Below are 16,421 nucleotides of genomic sequence, written 5' to 3'. Positions count from 1 at the left end.
TCCAATACGGTATTTTCTCCAATACAGTGGACTGCCCATCAATCTCTACTTTCTGCTTTTCTTCTGCCTCTGCTTCTGTCTTCAATCCAGTGATGGCAAACTTTTGATTCTTCCCATATTCCCTTGCTAATGTGCTGTGATCTGAGCAGCTGTGTACGGTGCTGCTCCACCTGCTAAGGGTTGCTTCCTTTAATCCATCCCGAGGGGTGTACTGTAGAAGGTTCTGCTACTTTGCTATTGCTGCTGTAACAAATCACCACAAACAGATTTATCATGTTACATCTTACAGTTCTGTAACTCAGAAATCCTAAGATAGGGGTGTCGGCAGGGCTGCACTTCTTCTGGAGAGTCTAAGGAAGAACCAGTTTTCTTGCCTTTTTTCGCTTCTAGAGGACTGCTTGCATTCCTTGACCTGTGGCCCCCTCTATCTTCAAAGCTGGCAATGGTGGATTGAGTTCTTAGCAGTCATTTTACTCCAACCTTCTTTGACTTTAAGGACCCTTGTGATTACATTGGGCCCCCCTGGATAATCCAGGATAATCTCCCTATTTGAAGGTCAGCTGATTGGTAACCTTAATTCCCCTTTGCCATGTAGTGGGCCTCTTTGGAGGCTATTACTCTACTGACCACAGTGGAGCTACTCCAACTCCTGTTTCTTCGCTTCAGGGACCGCGTTCTGTTAGGTTCTTTTGTCTTGTTTGTCAGGTGCTTTTGTGGTAAGCTCTTTATGTTTTCTTTAGCCTCCTAATCATTGTCATTTCAGCCTCATCCACCTCTTCATTCTTGTCTTTACTTTTGGTTTTTATAAAAAAGTGTTAGGTAAGGGAATTTCCTTCCTTCAAGGGCTTTTATCATTCTCTTTGTTTTTCTCTAGTTGACATCTTCCTTCTGCTTTCTTGGCAACTGCAGTCCTTTTTGCTGGGGAAAAGCACATCCTCCTTTCCTAGAGTTGTGGTAAACTTCTTACCTTTCTTCTGAAGGATGACAGCCTAATTTCTAGTGGTCTTTTAAGTCTTCTGATATTTCATCTTTATTACTGAATTCTCTCTCTTTGGTAGAGCAGCCATTTCCTCTAGTTCTCGGTTTCCACCTAGAGTTGACATCTCTTGATGTGGGGCGGTGGAGAGGTGAATGCCTTGAGTGAGCCAGGAAGAAGCTGAGCAATGTTCACGTGGGCTGCAGGTACTAAGGATACTGTTATAAAGCTAGAATAGACTTTTCCTAATGCTAAACATCATTTACAAATAAGGTTAGAAAGATATTTTATCCTAACAAAAAAATGGTTTTGTCCAATTTTGAATTTTAAGTATTTTTAGAAATTCAGTTTTGTATAAATCACCTAATAACAGCCACAGTGAAGATGTTAGGCATGTTGGGGGCTTCACAGTGGTTCACTGATTTAGGAGAAAAGTACTTCTTAAAACTAGCATGAGAGAATCACCTCACCCTCCTAAAAATCCCTTGCATACAAGTCAGGACCAAAGCAAAGCCTCTGAATGTGACTCCAGAAGGGCTTCTGCCATTGCCTCTTTTCTGTGTCCTACCTGTGCAGGACCCAACTTTTATCCCATATCCTCCACAAAACCTCCCTCAGCTGCTCAGCCTGTATCCTGAATACTTGCTTGCTTGTCTGCAGAATACTTAGCACTTAGAATCTGCTACTTCTGTGATTTTTTCATAGACATCGTTTGTGTCTCCAAATGAATCTGTTGAATGCAGCTTTAAATACGTTTGGTTATGAATTCACCAAAATATAGTTTGAAAAATCTCAATGGATACACTGACCTAGGTGCTCTCTCTCTCCTTGGAAAGCTTTGTTTTTTACAGTTATATTGGGGATTTACTTTTCACAGGAAATTGTTGTAATTGAGTGTCAGGAGGTATAATTTCTAATCCACTGGTTCATTTTATATCTGGTTTATGTTATAACCAGATCATGTTTAGAGATTCTAATTTGCAGTGGTTTGGAGCCATGCTAGAATATTTTCTGGTTAAACTTACTTATTTTATCTTTTTAAGGGCTACAAAACTTTACAGAGGAAGCTTGATTGCACTCTGCATTTCCAATGTGTTTTTTATGCTTCCATGGCAGTTTGCTCAGTTTGTACTTCTTACTCAGGTAAGGTGCTTACATTTTTAAAACGAATTAAGCTTAGTGAGCTTGATTATGAGAACTCATTTGTCTAAAATTACAGAACTGAGATGTTATATGATTCTAAGTCCTAAAAAGTTTTTTTAGTCCATATTTTGAAAGAAATTTCGGGTTAGGGAAATATATGATTTACTTATTAATGGGTGTTAATTATTTACTTACTAGTAGAATGCATTTATTGAACTCAAGTTTATAAGAATGCTTATCTTTTTTCTTCAATGTTAAGTTTGCTTAAAAGAGAACTAGTGTTATAACATTAAGTATTTCTCTTAAGGAGACTGTAGTATTTATCTTAAGTAAAATGTTTTTGTGAATAATAGTGGACTTTCTTACACATAGGATAAATACACATAGGATGACATAGGAAAAATAGCTAAACAATTTATGTTTTATATAACTCCCTTACCAGCCTGTAATATATTTATCATCTTTCCACATACTCTGTCTGTCTCTTTCCCTTCAAATAGAGGTCTATAAAGCAAGGTAAAGGTCGCTTATTGAGAGAGGGAGTAAAATGTGTGCTCATTTCTCCCTGCCACCACTGTTTCTACTTCTTTCTTATACTGGCCATATTCATATTCGTATAAAGCAGTATAAGAGTCGCTTTTTAATGTTCTTTGAGATGTCTTGCTTGAGAAATGAAGTCAGACCTGGGTTTGTGTCCTAACTCTATTCACTGGCTGCTTGAGTTGGACAAACTGCATAACTTTTCTTAGTTTCAGTTGTCTCATTTATGAAGTAGAGAAAATGAAAGACCCTACTGTATTGGGTTGCGTTTAGGATCACATGGGGTCATGTATGTAAGAGTCTTAACACATTACCTGCTACTTAAGACATCAAGTTTGCTGCTTCTATCATTTTTTTTTTTAAAGAGGCTCTGTTTGTACTTCATTCTTTCTTTGATCTTATCTTTTAGACTCCTTTGTCTTCTTTAGTTTGAGGACATTTTAAATGTTTCTGGTTTAAAATGTCCCTGAGGGTCACTCCTTAAGATTCTACCCTGTAGGCCTGCTGTGTATTGCTTAGCCCCTGGAGTGGAAAGGGAGAGTTCCTATCCTTTCACTTATTGGAGATGGCCTGCTTTTTGTTTTTGTTTTTGTTTTTTGGTGCGGGAGGGGGAGGAACTGGGGGGAGGTGCATGGAGTGAGGGTAGGCAGTACTGTGCTCCTCTGTCGGGCTTACATTGAATAACAACACACTTCTCCACAGTTACTGCGTCATATCTGTCACCCTTCAGCAGTGCCATGTTCCCCATGGGGAAATCTGGGTCAAGGGAGACCTTGTTTTTCTTGCTACTGGGAAAATTTGTTGTAGATTATTTGGAGACAAAAAACTTGATGAATGGAACTTAAGTTACATGTTTAAGTTTCAGCTGTTTTGCCATTTGTTTAAACCATATTTGTGTAGTAGGAGAAGCGTGGAATTTAATTTGAATTGCTTTTTCCATGAAGAAAGGTGGAGAGGCATTGTTTGACATAATACCTCTCTATACTTTACTGAGGTAAATTATTTAATCAATTCATATAATGAATTAATGCATATAAATAACTCCAGTACTCTTAGAATTCTTGGTAAATACATACACAGTTTTCTTCAAAACTGTTAAAAAAATTAAAAATACCTTTGTAGTGAAAGTACTTCTAGTTTGAAATTTGATAAATTTGATTATGCCCAACACTTGAATATTTGTGTAAATGAAAGAAAGCACTAATGGAGATACTCGTAAAGACTGACTAACAAGCAGAACTCAGTGTATTTTTACACACACATGCATTACATAATTATTTTTTAGTTTAATGTACTTTCCCCAATTATGTATGGTCGCATGTTATAATTAAATTTTTATATTTTTTGATTGAGCAAGGCACTTTGTAATTGTACATGTTGGCAGTAGAGTCACTCTGACATTAAAAGGAGTATTGTTTGGATAATCCGTAAAGTAGATAATTTACATGGTTAATTGAGAGAGATGTGAATGGAAGAGAAAAATCAACTGATATGTGCTATATTAATATATTGACCATAATAAATAATAAATTAGCAGGTAAGAGGGTAACTAAAGAACTTACTTTCAATATAAATATAAATTTGAGGCAAAATAAAGATAATCTTTTCTTAATTTTTTAATCTATTCATTATATATATAATTTTAATATAACTTCTTTTTAAATTTCAGATTGCATCATTATTTGCGGTATATGTTGTGGGATACATTGATATATGCAGATTACGGAAGATCATTTATATGCACATGGTAATGGTTTTTCATTTTTTTTTTTCCCATTTACCTTGACCTTAAAACAAACTCCTGATTAGTATTTTATTTATTCATGGTTGCAACTAGTTTTGACATAATTCCATAAATAAAACAAGTGTTATTCAAAAACTGTGATATAATTAACAGACCTTGTTTTAAATAGGCCACCCAGAAAATTTAATTATCTGATTTGAGTTTGTGCCCAACTTATACATTATCAGCAAAAGAGGTAATTCGTGAAAGAGAAACATGGAATGGTATATTATCCAGGAGCCTTCTGTTAAAATGAAGTGGAATATTCATTTATTGAGCACAAACTATCCAGGCATGTGGGACATATCAGTGAATAAAACTGCAAAGATCCCAGCGTATATGTGGATTACATCCTAAAAGAGTGGAGGAAGAAGACAGAGGATAAATAATAAACATAGTAAATGGGTAAATTATATAGTATGTTAGAAGGTGGTAAGGGCTATGGAAAAGGACAAGTCATGGTATCCCAAGGAGGTCAGGCTGGCCAAGTCTCAAGGGATGGGAGATTGAGGTGTCACATGAAGAGGTCAGAGGAGGTCTCATTGAGAAGGGGGTAGTGGAGCAAAGATTGGAAGGAGGAGAGGGAGTCAGCTAAGTAGATGTCATGGAGAAGAATATTCTAGCTTGATGAAATAGCCAGGGCAAAGGTCTTAAGGCTGGATGGTTGATTTTGATGAATATTGATTTTTAAAAACATTTGTCTTCTCTGTCATTAGTTCTTACAATTTTGGTATTTTCTTTTTCCTATAATTTTAATGTAATTACAGCGAGCTGTTGTTTTGTGCTGGTCTCAGCCTATCAATAACAATGTTGTGGTTGAACAGGCACTTGTGGTTCTTATGATTGCAAGATGCCCTTCAGCAATAATTTTCAGGAAACTTTGAAAAAAACCAAGGTTTATTACTTACAGGACCTGGAAATTACACAGCACACCTGAGACCACACAGTTAGGTCGTGGGGTGTGGGGAGAGGCATGGGAGAGTTAGGGAACAAGCATGCCTTGGAGTTCTGCCTTTACTGGGGTCCAGGATGGGGGCCTAGGATTTTGAGGGCTCTTTTTTTTTTTTTTGTGGGTGAATTTAAAACATATGAGTGGGAATTTACATCACAGGAAGAGAAAAAACTGGCCCAAAGGTCAGTTGTTGAAGTTAATCAAGATCTCTAAAACAAAGGAGCCTCAGTGCGGGCAGGTGGCCTGACCCTTTATCTAGTCATGTGGCTGGCAATATGTTTATTCAAGAGATAACCATGTTTGGAGTGGATCGCAATAAAAGCTTTAAGTCAGACACTTGTATTACGAAGAAGAAAAAATCCCCAACTGTCAGGGTTTATACTACAGCCATTTTTTTTTTTTTTTTTTTGCGGTACGCGGGCCTCTCACTGTTGTGGCCTCTCCCACTGCGGAGCACAGGCTCCGGACGCGCAGGCTCAGCGGCCATGGCTCATGGGCCCAGGCGCTCCGCGGCATGTGGGATCTTCCCAGATCAGGGCATGAACCCGTGTCCCCTGCATCGGCAGGCGGACTCTCAACCACTGTGCCACCAGGGAAGCCCCATATATTTTTTTATTCTCTAATAATTGATACATATAAATAGGACATTTATAACATATAGAGAAGTTATGGACAGAGTTCTAAAATGAACAACCATGAGCCTACCCTACAATTGAAAAATGGAACCATCATTACTTTGAAGCCCTTGTGTGTCCCGAACACATCCCCTCACTTCTCTTGGAGATAACTACTATCCTGACTTTTAAAATTATAATTAACTAGCTTTTCTTTATGACTTTACCATCTACTTATTCCTAAATAATGTATTTTTATTATTAAATATTAGTATTGTTTTTAAGGTTTATAAAATGGTATCCTTTTGTGAGACATAAGTTTTCACTCAGATTTTTGAAATTTGTATGTTGCTGGAGTTCAGACATTTTCTTTGCTTTATGTTTTGCATTGTATAAATAAAGCATGATATATTTATCCATATTCTTGTTGAAAGACATATAGGTGTTTTCCTTTTATGTGTAATGGTGTACACGTACCTCCTGGGGAATATATATTGAGTTTCTCTAGGGTATTTACATAGTAGTAGAATTTTTAGGTGGTAAATTAAATACATGTTCAACTTCACAATTTAATGTTGCATTGTTTTTCAAAAATGATTAGACTGCTTTGAACAGTAACGTATAACAGTTCTTCTTATCCTATATCTTTTTTTTATTTTGTCAATTTGGAGAGTATAAAATGGTATCTTATGGCCTTAATTTACATTTTCTCTGGTTTTCAATAAAGTTGAACATCTTTTCTTATGTTTTTGGGCCCTTTGTGTTTCCTTTTTTGTGTCACTCCTATTCAGACTTTTCATCGGTTTTTCTCTTATGTCCAAGGAAAAAATGGCATCTGTTTTATTCACTGCAATGTAATCCCCTATTTTCATTATTTGCTTTGATGCTTGAATTGTTCCCGATTTGGCCAGCTACTTCCTGCTGGCTTCTTTGTTCTTTTAACATGTCCTCATTATGCTTTGAACACTTTTTCAAAGAAATTAATAAAGGCTCAGCTTCATCAAATGCTTTTCTGCATCTGTCTAGATGATCCTCTGTATTTTTCCCTCTTTAATATGTTACTGTGGTGAATTACATTAATTGATTTTTTACATTAAGAAACCATGCTTTTCTGGACTAAACAATTTTTATACTAATTATATTGCTGGATTCATTTGCTATTTTGTTAGGGTTTTAAATCTCATGAATGGTATTGGACAGTACTTATCCTTTTTTAGACTTGAGTTTTTTTCCCCAAACTGTTTAATATGTTTTTTTTTTTTACATAGCAATAAAAATTCAAGTAATTGTTAAGCATTTAGAGTCTGTCAATCACACAGTCACATAGGCAACTATCAGTGAGGACTTTGACTCAAAGTTATAGTTATAAAAGTACTAACATTACACAGGTTTAGTTTGTAGTAGAACCTATCCTGGGTAAATGATATACGCTTTATGATGTCACTTACTGACTATGGAACTAGTCACTTATTATCCATAGTTGCTTTATAAACTCCTAAATCCCTATAGTTAAAAAGGAAAAAAATATGGAATTGTTTCCAAAAATTTTTTCCATTTTTTTATTGTGATAAAATACACATAAAATTTACTGTCTTAAGCATTTTAAGTTTACATATCAGTGATATTAAGTACATTCTTATTGCTGTGCAAACATCACCACCGTCTATCTCCACAAGTCTTTTCATCTTGCAAAAATGAAACTCTATACCCTATAGAGTTATAACTCCCTATTCTCCTTCCTCCCCCCAAGCCCTGGAAACCCTCATTCTGCGTCCTCTGTCTATGCTTTTAACTACTCTAAGTACCTCATATAAGTGGAATCATGCATTATTTGTCTTTTCCAGAATAGGTTACTTCACCTGGCATAATGTTCTCAAGATCCATCCATGTTGATGCAAATGGCAGGGGCTTCCTTCTTTTTTATAGCTGAATACTGTTTTATTGTGTATATGTACCACATTTTCAATATCCATTCATCCATGGATAGAAACTTAGCCTGTTTCCATGTCTTGGCTGTTGTGACTAATGCTGCAATGAACATGGGAGTGCAGATATATCTTTGATATCCTGTTTTTGTTTCTTTTGGGTATATACCCAGAGGTGGATTTGCTGGATCATATGGTAGTTCTATTTTTAATTTCTTTTTTTTTAAAATTTTATTATTATTTTTTTACAGCAGGTTCTTATTAGTCATCCATTTTATACACATCTATGTATACATGTCAATCCCAATCTCCCAATTCATCCACCCACCCCCCCACGGCTTTCCCCCCCTTGGTGTCCATACGTTTGTTCTCTACATCTGTGTCTCTATTTCTGCCCTGCAGATTTCTCAAGGAACTTCCATACTCTTTTCATAGTGTACCAATTTACATTCCCACCAACAGTGGGTTCCCTTTTCTCCGCATCCTCACTCTTATCTCTTGGCTTTTTGATAAAAGTCTTTCTAACCGGTGTGAAGTGATGTCTCATTGTGGTTTTGATTTGCATTTACTAATGATTAGTGATATCGAGCACCTTTTCATGTACCTGTTGGTCATTTGTATGTCTTTCTTGGAAAAACCATCAATTCAGGTCTTCTGCCCATTTTTTTTTTTTTTTTTTTGCGGTACGCGGACCTCTCACCGCTGCGGCCTCTCCCATTGCGGAGCACAGGCTCCGGACGCGCAGGCTCAGCGGCCATGGCTCACGGGCCCAGCCACTCCCCGGCATGTGGGATCTTCCCGGACCGGGGCACGAACCCGTGTCCCCTGCATCGGCAGGCGGACTCTCAACCACTGCGCCACCAGGGAAGCCCTGCCCATTTTTTAATCAGATTATTTTGGGGTTTTTTGCTACTGAGTTGTAAGAGTTCCTTGTATATTTTGGATATTAACTGTAGCTGGTATATAGTTTGCAAATATTTTCTCCCATTCTGTAGGTTGCTTCTTCTTATCATTGATTGTTTCTTTAGCTGTGCAGAAGCTTTTTAGGTTGGCTCCACTTGCTGTGATTTTGCTTTCATTGTCTGTTTTTAAACTCATGCATGACTGTTTGCATTAGGGCCGGTTTATGAGGGATGGATAGCTGCTGGTGAGCTAAGAGCTAAAATTTACTGAAATTGACTACAATTTGCCATCTAGGGGTTCTCCTGGAAGTTGCGTGTTTTGATAGATGCCCGAGTTCCAAAATAGTTCCATCAGATAGTTTGTCAAGTTGCATTTGTTGTCTAGGTGGGGAGACAGATTCTTCCTAGTGCTCCCTATGCTGCCATTTCTCCAGAACCCTCCAGCTACACTTGCCTGATTTGATACCAGATTTATTCTAGCCCCATAGAGTTAATTGTGTTTCTACTTTCTCTGTCTGTGGTAGATTTTTTGTAAGATTGGGAGGAATATTCCCTGAAAGTTTGGCAGAGCTTGCCTGTTAAACTATATGGACCTGTTATTTTTTTTTTGTGGACAGATTTTAAACTCGTGATCTAAGTTGTTTAATGATAATAGGACAATTCAGATTTTTTCTTGAGTCATTTTTTAGCACTTTTATGTTGTTAGGAATTTTCCCATTCATCTCAGTTTTAAAATTCATTGACATGAAGTTGTTCACAGTGTTTTCTTCTTTTTAATCTGCTAAAATATAGATACTCAAAAAAGATATAGATACTAAAATAACTTGTAATATCTCTTTCATTATGTACCTTCTAAGTTCTCAATTTTCTCAGTATAATACTCCTCAAATTTTATTCTTCACATTTAAATTAACCGATGTTTTTGAGCACCAGTTGTTTGTCAAACATTTCCTAGGCCCTTAGCATACAACAGTGATAAAAACAATTTAAAAAATCTCTTCCCTTGTGGAGCTTATATTCTAGTGTACATAGACAGAAATAAATCAAATATATAAGATAAACAGTATGTTAAATGGGAATAAACACTATTACGGAAAACAAAGCAGACAAGGAGAGTGGGATTTACTGAGTACGTAGGGGAGGTGGTAATTTAAAAGAGTGGGAAAAGAAGGCCTCACTGAGAAGGTTACATGGGATTAGATGAGGGAGCATCCATTAGGTTAAAAGAAGCAGCAAGCATAAGTGCTCTGAGGTGGGAATATACTGGTGTGTTCTAGAATCTGCAGAGTGTGGCTGGATTGAGTGAGAAGGGAAAGGGTCATTAGAAATGAGGTCCCAGAGGTTAGTGGGCTGACTCTATAGGGTCGTGTAAGTCTTTGAAAGGTCTTTGGTTTTTCCTTGAAGTGAGAATCAAAGCCCTTAGAGAGTTTGAGCAGAGAAGTTACCAGAGTTGGGAATGGAGGTTGTGCATATTGTCCTTTATATCTGATCTGTGACTAAAGCAGTAATGTTAAGACAGCCTAGGAAGAACATCAATTTCCTAACATTAGCAATAGGAATGGTTCATAAAACCCTGCAGCTCTATCCTGATGCTGCACGGCACTTATCTTGTGTGGTCCTAAATTGGTTCGTATAAAATAGTTCTACTTCCTCAAGAGGTACCACTGACGATGTTGCAGATGCTGCAGTTGCCCTTAAAACCAGATGTGTATTTAACTCTGTGTTATATAACTGCTGGTTCCTTTAGCCAAGATGCCAAGTCCAACTTTTTTTCTCCAATTAATCACATCCTGGGATTGATTATAAATCCAGTATTGCATGTCTTGTGCATAACTGTTCTAAAGAATCTTATTTTATGTACCATATGTATCAGAATAGTGTACATTGCCATGTAATGTAGAAAAGAAAAATCGACATAAATAATGCAGCCAACTATCTAAGTGTTATACCAACTAAAACAATTAATAAACCTTGAACAGTGGGAAAAAAAAATTGGGAAAATGGACCCCAAATATCTCTCCAGACCCTTGACACATCCTTTCTTAATACTACCTTATATTTCTCTTGAATACCCTTAGCAGTGCTTTGCCTGATTCTTGGTTATGAATCTGTTTATTCAAAGTGATGATATTTTACTAGTTTCTGCCAAAATTGATTGGGAAAATTTTTAAGTTGGTTTTAAATTGTGGCACTTAAGGAAAAAGGCTATTGTTATAAAATTTTGAGAATTTGGTTCCTTACCCATTTGAGATAGGCTGGGACCTGGAATCTTCTACTGGAGTGCTTGCACCTGGACAAAAGTCTCCATTGAGCAAGAAGATACAACGAAACTATAAGTGACCAAAATAACTACACCATGCACAGTTGGAGCAATTATGAGCAACAGGATACAAAAAGGCCAGAAATAAACTACAAGTTTCTGAGGTGCTGGGAGCAAAAAGCAGGGTACTGCACATGATTCCTGCACATAGCACCTCCAAGGGCATGGACAGACCACCTAAGTTAGGCCTCCTGCCCAGCCCATGGGTCCACCCCCATTGTTACCCCATGTAAGGATCCAAGCAGCTCTTCTCTGGGAGTGGGCAAGGGTACCTTTTTCTTGCTTTCACTCCCTTGTGCTGCAGCGTGAGCCCTGATTAAGCATTGCCTGAAATTCTCATCTGGCCTCTTATCAACTTCTATTGGTTAAAGAGTCCAAGGACCTGGGCAGTTAACATTTAGTAAGCATATAAGAAAAAAATAACGTGACGGTAAATTTATTCCAAGAATGCAAGATTGGCTTATTATTAGAAATTATGTTAACATAATTTATCTCATTAATAGGTTTTAAAAAGATCAACAATGTGATCATTTCCTTTGATATTATAATGGCATTTGATAAAGGTCAACATCTCTTTCTGATTTTTAAGATCTTAATTAAATGAAAATAGGTGGATATTTCATTGAACTTTTAATACATACATATACTTTAAACCAAAAGCTACTATCACACAAAATGATGAATCAGTAGAACTATTCCCGTTAATGCCAGAAACTTGACAAATATGCCTACTGCCACTCTTAACATTGTTGCATAAATATTAACTAATAAAATTGACTAAAAAATAAGAGGAAATAAGATGTAAAAGTATCATTGTAAGTATGCTTTTGAATACTTAAAAAACCCAAATTAATGAACTAATTACTACTAGAAACAATGAAAGTTTATATTCATTTATGCATACTTAATGTAACTTTTCTAAATATAAAAAATCAGAAAATATGAAAAGATTCCTGATACAATAGCAAAACAAGTAATATACTTTGAAATAAACTTAATATGCAGGATCTATATAAAGAAAACTTTATACTTCTACTGATGTAGGTAAAAGAAGACTTAAAGAAATGGAAACAGGAAATTCCCTGGTGGTTCAGTTGTTAGGACTCTGTGCTTCCACTGCAGGGGGCACGGGTTTGATCCCTGGTCTGGGAAATAAGAAGCTGCAAGCCGCATGGTGTGGCCAAAAAAAAAAAAAAGGAAATGGAAGCAACATGTATTATTTTCAGATGCAAAGATTCAATATTGGACAGACGTAACTAAAATATAATGCAATGTACTTTTGTAGAATACGGCAATTCTAATAAAAATGTCAATTTTTGAAACTTAGCCTGATTATAAAATTCATATGGAAATTTATATATGTGGATCAAAATAAAACTTCCGGAAGAAAACATGGATTATTTTATTTTTAAAGGTTTTCTAATAATGGAGTTAAATCCTGAAGACTTAGAGGAAATGAATGAAAAACTGACTAACATAAAAATGTAGAAAGCAACTACAATAGAGAAATACTACAAAGAAAGATAAAAATGAACTGGGAAAATATTTATGATATGTTTGCTTGGTAAGGAGCCATGCTCTATCATATATGAAGAGAGTGCTTAAGGAAAATACCAAAGCCCAATAGAAAAATGGGCACTAGGAATAGACAATTCATGTACACACAAAACAATATAAACAGTAAATAGAAGAAAAGATGCTGTGTCTCACCCACTAATAAAAGAATGGAACAATGAGGCAACATCTTTTTTTGGATTAGATTGGCAAATATTTGAAAGAATAATACACGGTGTTGGCAGGAGTGCGTATCAGCAGGAACTCTCATGCCCTGTTGGTGGAGAGTACAATATTTTGTATGGCAATTTGTCAGTATTTTCTCAAATTTTGAAATATGTGTATTGTTGATTCATTAATTCCATGATAGTAATTTATCCCATAAATGTGTTGACATGTACATAAGATACATAAATAAGGGTGTTTTTCATAGCGGTATTTGTAATAGGAAAAACAAAACTAACAACAAAACAAAACTGGAAAGCACTTAAGTTTTCAGAAGTAGTCAGAGGACTGTAGTACATCTCTAGAGTGGAGTACTTTTTTCAGTTATTCAACAGAATGAGTTAGATTGGTTTGAATTGATAGGTAAAGCTCTTTGAAACGAACCGAGAGTAAAAGCGAGCAATAGCATAGCCTCTGGGCCAAGTTTCCATTTGTGGTTTTAAAAAATTATAAACTGGGGACTTCCCTGGTCGCACAGTGGTTAAGAATCCGCCTGCTGATGCAGGGGACACGGGTTCGAGCCCTGGTCCAGGAAGATTCCCACATGCCACAGAGCAACTAAGCCCGTGTGCCACGACTACTGAGCCTGCGCTGTAGAACCTGGGAGCCACAACTACTGAGCCCATGTGCCACAACTTCTGAAGCCTGTGCACCTGGAGCCCATGCTCCACAACAAGAGAAGCTACCACAATGAGAAGCCCGCGCACCACAACTAAGAGTAGCCTCCACTTGACACAACTAGAGAAAGCCCATGCACAGCAACGAAGACCCAACACAACCAAAAATAAATAAAATCGATTCTTTAAAAAAAAAAATTATAAACTGGAATTTGTACATGTGAATGTCTATAAGGATGCACAGAAAATTGTTGGTGGTGGTGATCTCTGGGGTTTTGAAGTGTGGCATAGAATTCGGGCTGTTTTCCTTGTATATTCTCTTTTGAACAGTTTGAATTTTCTTTATCATGGGCATGTGCAATTTTCAGAATAAAATCATTTTTTTTGTTTTCTGTGTATTAATTATATTTTTCTTGGATTTTTCCAGATTTCTCTTGCACTTTGTTTTGTTTTGATGTTTGGAAACTCAATGTTATTAACTTCTTATTATGCTTCCTCTTTGGTAATTATTTGGGTAAGTGTTCCTTAAGTAAATGTCTGTTTTTGAAACTAATGGTTTACCAGTTTCTTTATCACTGGCTTGAGATTCGTGAGGGATTTTCTACAAGAACAGTTTCAAGTGTCTTACTGAATACATCTATATGTGATAATGTATTTAAGTTCTCGTTTCCAAAGAAACACAACAGAAGTTAATACTGGAAAACATAGTGCTTTGTTTCACAGTCCTAATCTGTCCTTTCCTCATCTTTTCTGTCACCTGACTTTTGGTCCTGGAGTTCATTTTAGAATGGTTTCTATGCTTTCCTCTTTTTCTTGTTTCCTCCCCTCTTTTCAGTGTTTATCCTACTCCTGCTCCACTTTCTGACCCCCTTTCCTCCCTCTGGCATCTCAAGCAGTCTCTCCTTGTTTCACTGTGATCAGAGGCTCAAGGCCTTATATTTTTAGTTTTTTCCCCTCATGTCTATTTGTATGAATTATTCAGATAGTTTAAATCAGGTGATGATTCAGTTATATTTTACTAGATCACTACCAAGAACAGATTTAGATTATGGGGAGACTGTCTTATAGAATTAGAGCAAAAGGTAAAAGGTTATCTAACTCCTTCTGCCACTTTTGGCAGGATGACTTTCTAAATATAAGTCTCTCTAAATTTAAGGACTTCCAGAGGTGGTTACTCTTTTTTTTTTGCCTGTGGGTTTCTCCATTACAATGTTTTGCAAACCTAAGAGGAAAAAAATTATTCCTTATATTTAACATGCATGTGCTTTAGGATTAGGCTGGTATTTTTGAAGATGAAAGCACACTGCACTGTCTTAACTGAAATGGTTTCTACTTCTTGAATAATCATTTAAGTAACTCAGATCATTTTGTCTTTCTTGATTTCTAGAACCCATTAACAGATTTGGAATCTGCTATTTCTTTGTCTGATTTTACAAGTAACATTTATTTAAGATCCCATTTCCCAGGAGTATGCCTCTTCCCAATCTGGGCCACCACCCTTTTCAGGTTGTGTGACTTGAGTATACTTAGGCACAGAAATTAGCAGTTAGCATGTGGTGATGCTGTGTTTTCAACAATGACAAAACAAAAACAAAAACAAAAACCCAGTAACTGAGTTGCTGTGCTGTGAGATTAGTGATAGTTCTTACAGTCATGAATTTTGTTTGTAATTAGGAAATGTGTCAATGGACTCAATTCTATATTTAAATGTGTACATGGGGAAGTCCTGCTATTACTCAGAGTAAAGTACATGACTCTTGTTACTTGTGTACAGTACACAAGTACATTGAATGGAAGATTTCCTATCAGTAAATCTAATCTTAAGTACATTTTGCAGGAAATTTCTCTTCAGTTCTATTGAGCACCTACAGTGTGTCAGGTTTCCTACTAGGTGCTTGACACTGAGGTGTGTCTTAGGTATGGATTAAGCATTATGCATATTTCACGTATTTTGGTGTATAAAAATAAATGATGGCAATGGGTACAGAATATAGCATGTTTTTGCATATTTAACTATAAACACATTTGCCTGTTTTTATTTCTAGTTATCATTTTGAAACAATCGTAACACGTTTTGTGTTCTCAGATATTCAGAAACTTCTGAAAAGATTTAATTTGGGTTCATGTATTTATGTTTTGATTCTAAGCATATTTTTGCCAGGTTTGAAGTAGATTTAGATCTGTATAGGTACTATACTTTGGGAGTCTATTATGTACCTGGAAAGAAATAAGATTTGATAGAGGAGAAGTATTTAGTTGATCTGTTAAAAACTCATTTGTAGTTTATTCAAGGAGTTAGTAATATTTAACTTAAGGAAAATCTTATAACTATTAGACACCTGTCTAAAATTCTGAAATTATTATATACTTCTTGGTTCTTTGGTAAATCAGAACCAGTCATAGAAATCAATCATAGAAATTTACGTATGGAGATTCTGTTTTCAACTTTACAAAGTGACTAACTGACCTAAAATACTCTGGATAAAACAGGGCTTCTTGAAATCAAATGAGCTTGTGGTGATTCTATGTGAAACACTGAAAGTGTGCTGAAGTTTAGATTCTTGAGAGTCTTATTATTTAGAAGTATTTTTTTGGTACCTGAATTTGTGTCTATAAGTATTAACTGTATGCTATGTTATTTTCTGCATGCAGGGTTTACTGGCAATGAAACCATGTTTCCTGAAAGTAAATGTATCTGAACTTAGTTTATGGGTAAGAATCAATCTATTTGAATGTATATGTTTTTCCTTCTCCAAAAATATATCATTGGTTTTATGTTTTACTTTCAAGGAACTATCCTATATAATGCAGAGGATCTAACAGTTTTATAACATATTAAGGCTCAATTTTAATGTGCCAAATTGCTCTTT

General features: G+C 36.1%; 1 protein-coding gene across 11 annotated transcripts in view; it reads left to right on the top strand.

Moving 5' to 3' along the window:
• The window catches only part of DPY19L1 (dpy-19 like C-mannosyltransferase 1), a 259,805-nt gene that overhangs the window by 48,381 nt on the left and 195,003 nt on the right, over positions 1-16,421 (top strand). For all 11 annotated transcript variants that reach the window (XR_003795119.1, XR_003795120.1, XR_003795117.1 and 8 more), the window contains exons 9-12: positions 2,020-2,119; positions 4,329-4,406; positions 13,979-14,065; positions 16,204-16,263. Coding sequence is in view for 1 of the 11 variants with exons in the window: in XM_029233113.1 (XP_029088946.1) it covers positions 2,020-2,119; positions 4,329-4,406; positions 13,979-14,065; positions 16,204-16,263 (325 nt within the window). In the remaining 10 variants the exon portion in view is untranslated. The remainder of the gene's footprint in view (positions 1-2,019; positions 2,120-4,328; positions 4,407-13,978; positions 14,066-16,203; positions 16,264-16,421) is intronic.

This window comes from Monodon monoceros, unplaced genomic scaffold (genome assembly GCF_005190385.1).
Source record: "Monodon monoceros isolate NGI ecotype Baffin Bay Population unplaced genomic scaffold, NGI_Narwhal_1 Super_Scaffold_2, whole genome shotgun sequence".
Classification (NCBI taxonomy): domain Eukaryota; kingdom Metazoa; phylum Chordata; class Mammalia; order Artiodactyla; family Monodontidae; genus Monodon; species Monodon monoceros.
The sequence above is the reverse complement of the archived record's forward strand: the minus strand, read 5'-3'. Positions and strand labels throughout refer to the sequence as shown.